This window comes from Labrus bergylta, chromosome 17 (genome assembly GCF_963930695.1).
Source record: "Labrus bergylta chromosome 17, fLabBer1.1, whole genome shotgun sequence".
NCBI lineage: Eukaryota > Metazoa > Chordata > Actinopteri > Labriformes > Labridae > Labrus > Labrus bergylta.
In genome coordinates, this window is record NC_089211.1 from 27233480 (window position 1) to 27238479 (window position 5000).

Genomic DNA, 5000 nt, shown 5'->3' on the forward strand with positions numbered 1-5000 from the left:
GCTGCTGGTGGAGACGGGATTCTGGCAGCCAAACAGCAGCATGTGGTGGACGGTGTCCATGCTGGCGTGAGGGATGAAGTCGACTGAGGAGACAAAAGAGACAAAAGAGACAACATTCAATATTCACTCTGAACTCTCTGATGGTTTCTGTCTCTCTGATGGTTTCTGTCTCTCTGATGGTTTCTGTCTCTGATGGTTTCTGTCTCTCTGATGGTTTCTGTCTCTCTGATGGTTTCTGTCTCTTTGATGGTTTCTGTCTCTGTGATGGTTTCTGTCTCTGTGATGGTTTCTGTCTTTCTGATGGTTTCTGTCCCTCTGGTGGTTTCTGTCTCTGATGGTTTCTGTCTCTCTGATGGTTTCTGTCTCTGATGGTTTCTGTCTCTTTGATGGTTTCTGTCTCTCTGATGGTTCCTGTCTCTGATGGTTTCTGTCTCTGTGATGGTTTCTGTCTCTGGTGGTTTCTGTCTCTGTGATGGTTTCTGTCTCTCTGGTGGTTTCTGTCTCTGATGGTTTCTGTCTTTCTGATGGTTTCTGTCTCTGTGATGGTTTCTGTCTCTCTGGTGGTTTCTGTCTCTCTGATGGTTTCTGTCTCTGTGATGGTTTCTGTCTCAGTGATGGTTTCTGTCTCTGATGGTTTCGGTCTCTCTAATGGTTTCTGTCTCTCTGGTGGTTTCTGTCTCTCTGATGGTTTCTGTCTCTCTGGTGGTTTCTGTCTCTCTGATGGTTTCTGTCTCTCTGGTGGTTTCTGTCTCTGATGGTTTCTGTCTCTGATGGTTTCTGTCTCTCTGATGGTTTCTGTCTCTCTGATGGTTTCTGTCTCTGATGGTTTCTGTCTCTCTGATGGTTTCTGTCTCTGATGGTTTCTGTCTCAGTGATGGTTTCTGTCTCTGATGGTTTCTGTCTCTCAGATGGTTTCTGTCTCTGTGATGGTTTCTGTCTCTCTCATGGTTTCTGTCTCTCTCATGGTTTCTGTCTCTATGATGGTTTCTGTCTCTCAGATGGTTTCTGTCTCTGTGATGGTTTCTGTCTCTCTGATGGTTTCTGTCTCTGTGATGGTTTCTGTCTCTCAGATGGTTTCTGTCTCTATGATGGTTTCTGTCTCTGTGATGGTTTCTGTCTCTGTGATGGTTTCTGTCTCTGATGGTTTCTGTCTCTCTGATGGTTCCTGTCTCTGATGGTTTCTGTCTCTGATGGTTTCTGTGATGGTTTCTGTCTCTCTGATGGATTCTGTCTCTCTGGTGGTTTCTGTCTCTGATGGTTTCTGTCTCTCTGATGGTTTCTGTCTCTGTGATGGTTTCTGTCTCTGTGATGGTTTCTGTCTCTCTGATGGATTCTGTCTCTCTGGTGGTTTCTGTCTCTGATGGTTTCTGTCTCTCTGATGGTTTCTGTCTCTGTGATGGTTTCTGTCTCTCTGATGGATTCTGTCTCTCTGGTGGTTTCTGTCTCTGATGGTTTCTGTCTCTCTGATGGTTTCTGTCTCTTTGATGGTTTCTGTCTCTCTGGTGGTTTCTGTCTCTGATGGTTTCTGTCTCTCTGATGGTTTCTGTCTCTCTGATGGTTTCTGTCTCTGATGGTTTCTGTCTCTCTGGTGGTTTCTGTCTCTCTGATGGTTTCTGTCTCTCTGGTGGTTTCTGTCTCTCTGATGGTTTCTGTCTCTGGTGGTTTCTGTCTCTGATGGTTTCTGTCTCTCTGATGGTTTTTGTCTCTCTGATGGTTTCTGTCTCTGATGGTTTCTGTCTCTGTGATGGTTTCTGTCTCTGTGATGGTTTCTGTCTCTCTGATGGTTCCTGTCTCTGATGGTTTCTGTCTCTCTGATGGTTCCTGTCTCTGATGGTTTCTGTCTCTGATGGTTTCTGTCTCTCTGATGGTTTCTGTCTCTGTGATGGTTTCTGTCTCTCTGATGGATTCTGTCTCTCTGGTGGTTTCTGTCTCTGATGGTTTCTGTCTCTCTGATGGTTTCTGTCTCTGTGATGGTTTCTGTCTCTGTGATGGTTTCTGTCTCTCTGATGGATTCTGTCTCTCTGGTGGTTTCTGTCTCTGATGGTTTCTGTCTCTGATGGTTTCTGTCTCTCTGATGGTTTCTGTCTCTGTGATGGTTTCTGTCTCTCTGATGGATTCTGTCTCTCTGGTGGTTTCTGTCTCTGATGGTTTCTGTCTCTCTGATGGTTTCTGTCTCTGTGATGGTTTCTGTCTCTGTGATGGTTTCTGTCTCTCTGATGGATTCTGTCTCTCTGGTGGTTTCTGTCTCTGATGGTTTCTGTCTCTCTGATGGTTTCTGTCTCTGTGATGGTTTCTGTCTCTCTGATGGATTCTGTCTCTCTGGTGGTTTCTGTCTCTCTGATGGTTTCTGTCTCTCTGATGGTTTCTGTCTCTTTGATGGTTTCTGTCTCTCTGGTGGTTTCTGTCTCTGATGGTTTCTGTCTCTGATGGTTTCTGTCTCTCTGATGGTTTCTGTCTCTATGATGGTTTCTGTCTCTGATGGTTTCTGTCTCTCTGGTGGTTTCTGTCTCTGATGGTTTCTGTCTCTGATGGTTTCTGTCTCTCTGATGGTTTCTGTCTCTGTGATGGTTTCTGTCTCTCTGATGGATTCTGTCTCTCTGGTGGTTTCTGTCTCTGATGGTTTCTGTCTCTCTGATGGTTTCTGTCTCTGTGATGGTTTCTGTCTCTGTGATGGTTTCTGTCTCTCTGATGGATTCTGTCTCTCTGGTGGTTTCTGTCTCTGATGGTTTCTGTCTCTCTGATGGTTTCTGTCTCTGTGATGGTTTCTGTCTCTCTGATGGATTCTGTCTCTCTGGTGGTTTCTGTCTCTGATGGTTTCTGTCTCTCTGATGGTTTCTGTCTCTCTGATGGTTTCTGTCTCTTTGATGGTTTCTGTCTCTCTGGTGGTTTCTGTCTCTGATGGTTTCTGTCTCTGATGGTTTCTGTCTCTCTGATGGTTTCTGTCTCTATGATGGTTTCTGTCTCTGATGGTTTCTGTCTCTCTGGTGGTTTCTGTCTCTCTGATGGTTTCTGTCTCTCTGATGGTTTCTGTCTCTCTGGTGGTTTCTGTCTCTGATGGTTTCTGTCTCTGATGGTTTCTGTCTCTCTGATGGTTTTTGTCTCTCTGATGGTTTCTGTCTCTGATGGTTTCTGTCTCTGTGATGGTTTCTGTCTCTGTGATGGTTTCTGTCTCTCTGATGGTTCCTGTCTCTGATGGTTTCTGTCTCTCTGATGGTTCCTGTCTCTGATGGTTTCTGTCTCTGATGGTTTCTGTCTCTCTGATGGTTTCTGTCTCTGTGATGGTTTCTGTCTCTCTGATGGATTCTGTCTCTCTGGTGGTTTCTGTCTCTGTGATGGTTTCTGTCTCTGTGATGGTTTCTGTCTCTGTGATGGTTTCTGTCTCTCTGATGGATTCTGTCTCTCTGGTGGTTTCTGTCTCTGATGGTTTCTGTCTCTCTGATGGTTTCTGTCTCTGTGATGGTTTCTGTCTCTCTGATGGATTCTGTCTCTCTGGTGGTTTCTGTCTCTGATGGTTTCTGTCTCTCTGATGGTTTCTGTCTCTCTGATGGTTTCTGTCTCTGTGATGGTTTCTGTCTCTCTGATGGTTTCTGTCTCTTTGATGGTTTCTGTCTCTCTGGTGGTTTCTGTCTCTGATGGTTTCTGTCTCTGATGGTTTCTGTCTCTCTGATGGTTTCTGTCTCTTTGATGGTTTCTGTCTCTCTGGTGGTTTCTGTCTCTGATGGTTTCTGTCTCTGATGGTTTCTGTCTCTCTGATGGTTTCTGTCTCTCTAATGGTTTCTGTCTCTGATGGTTTCTGTCTCTCTGATGGTTTCTGTCTCTCTGATGGTTTCTGTCTCTGATGGTTTCTGTCTCTCTGATGGTTTCTGTCTCTGATGTTTTCTGTCTCTGATGGTTTCTGTCTCTCTGATGGTTTCTGTCTCTGTGATGGTTTCTGTCTCTCTGATGGTTTCTGTCTCTGTGATGGTTTCTGTCTATCTGATGGTTTCTGTCTCTGATGGTTTCTGTCTCTGTGATGGTTTCTGTCTCTCTGATGGTTTCTGTCTCTCTGATGGTTTCTGTCTCTGATGGTTTCTGTCTCTCTGATGGTTTCTGTCTCTCTGGTGGTTTCTGTCTCTGATGGTTTCTGTCTCTATGATGGTTTCTGTCTCAGTGATGGTTTCTGTCTCTGATGGTTTCTGTCTCTCAGATGGTTTCTGTCTCTGTGATGGTTTCTATCTCGCTGATGGTTTCTGTCTCTATGATGGTTTCTGTCTCTATTATGGTTTCTGTCTCTGTGATGGTTTCTGTCTCTCTGATGGATTCTGTCTCTCTGGTGGTTTCTGTCTCTGATGGTTTCTGTCTCTCTGATGGTTTCTGTCTCTGTGATGGTTTCTGTCTCTCTGATGGATTCTGTCTCTCTGGTGGTTTCTGTCTCTGATGGTTTCTGTCTCTCTGATGGTTTCTGTCTCTCTGATGGTTTCTGTCTCTGTGATGGTTTCTGTCTCTCTGATGGTTTCTGTCTCTTTGATGGTTTCTGTCTCTCTGGTGGTTTCTGTCTCTGATGGTTTCTGTCTCTGATGGTTTCTGTCTCTCTGATGGTTTCTGTCTCTTTGATGGTTTCTGTCTCTCTGGTGGTTTCTGTCTCTGATGGTTTCTGTCTCTGATGGTTTCTGTCTCTCTGATGGTTTCTGTCTCTCTAATGGTTTCTGTCTCTCTAATGGTTTCTGTCTCTGATGGTTTCTGTCTCTCTGATGGTTTCTGTATCTGATGGTTTCTGTCTCTCTGATGGTTTCTGTCTCTGATGGTTTCTGTCTCTCTGATGGTTTCTGTCTCTGATGTTTTCTGTCTCTGATGGTTTCTGTCTCTCTGATGGTTTCTGTCTCTGTGATGGTTTCTGTCTCTCTGATGGTTTCTGTCTCTGATGGTTTCTGTCTCTCTGATGGTTTCTGTCTCTGATGTTTTCTGTCTCTGATGGTTTCTGTCTCTCTGATGGTTTCTGTCTCTGTGATGGTTTCTGTCTC

At 44.8% G+C, this 5000-nt stretch overlaps 1 protein-coding gene across 6 annotated transcripts in view; it reads right to left on the minus strand.

Annotated features, from left to right (window-relative positions):
• The window catches only part of pam (peptidylglycine alpha-amidating monooxygenase), a 39198-nt gene that overhangs the window by 27116 nt on the left and 7082 nt on the right, over positions 1–5000 (minus strand). For all 6 annotated transcript variants that reach the window (XM_065965334.1, XM_065965332.1, XM_065965337.1 and 3 more), the window contains exon 5: positions 1–83. This exon is cut by the window's left edge and continues 5 nt beyond it. In XM_065965334.1, coding sequence (XP_065821406.1) covers positions 1–83 — 83 coding nt within the window. The remainder of the gene's footprint in view (positions 84–5000) is intronic.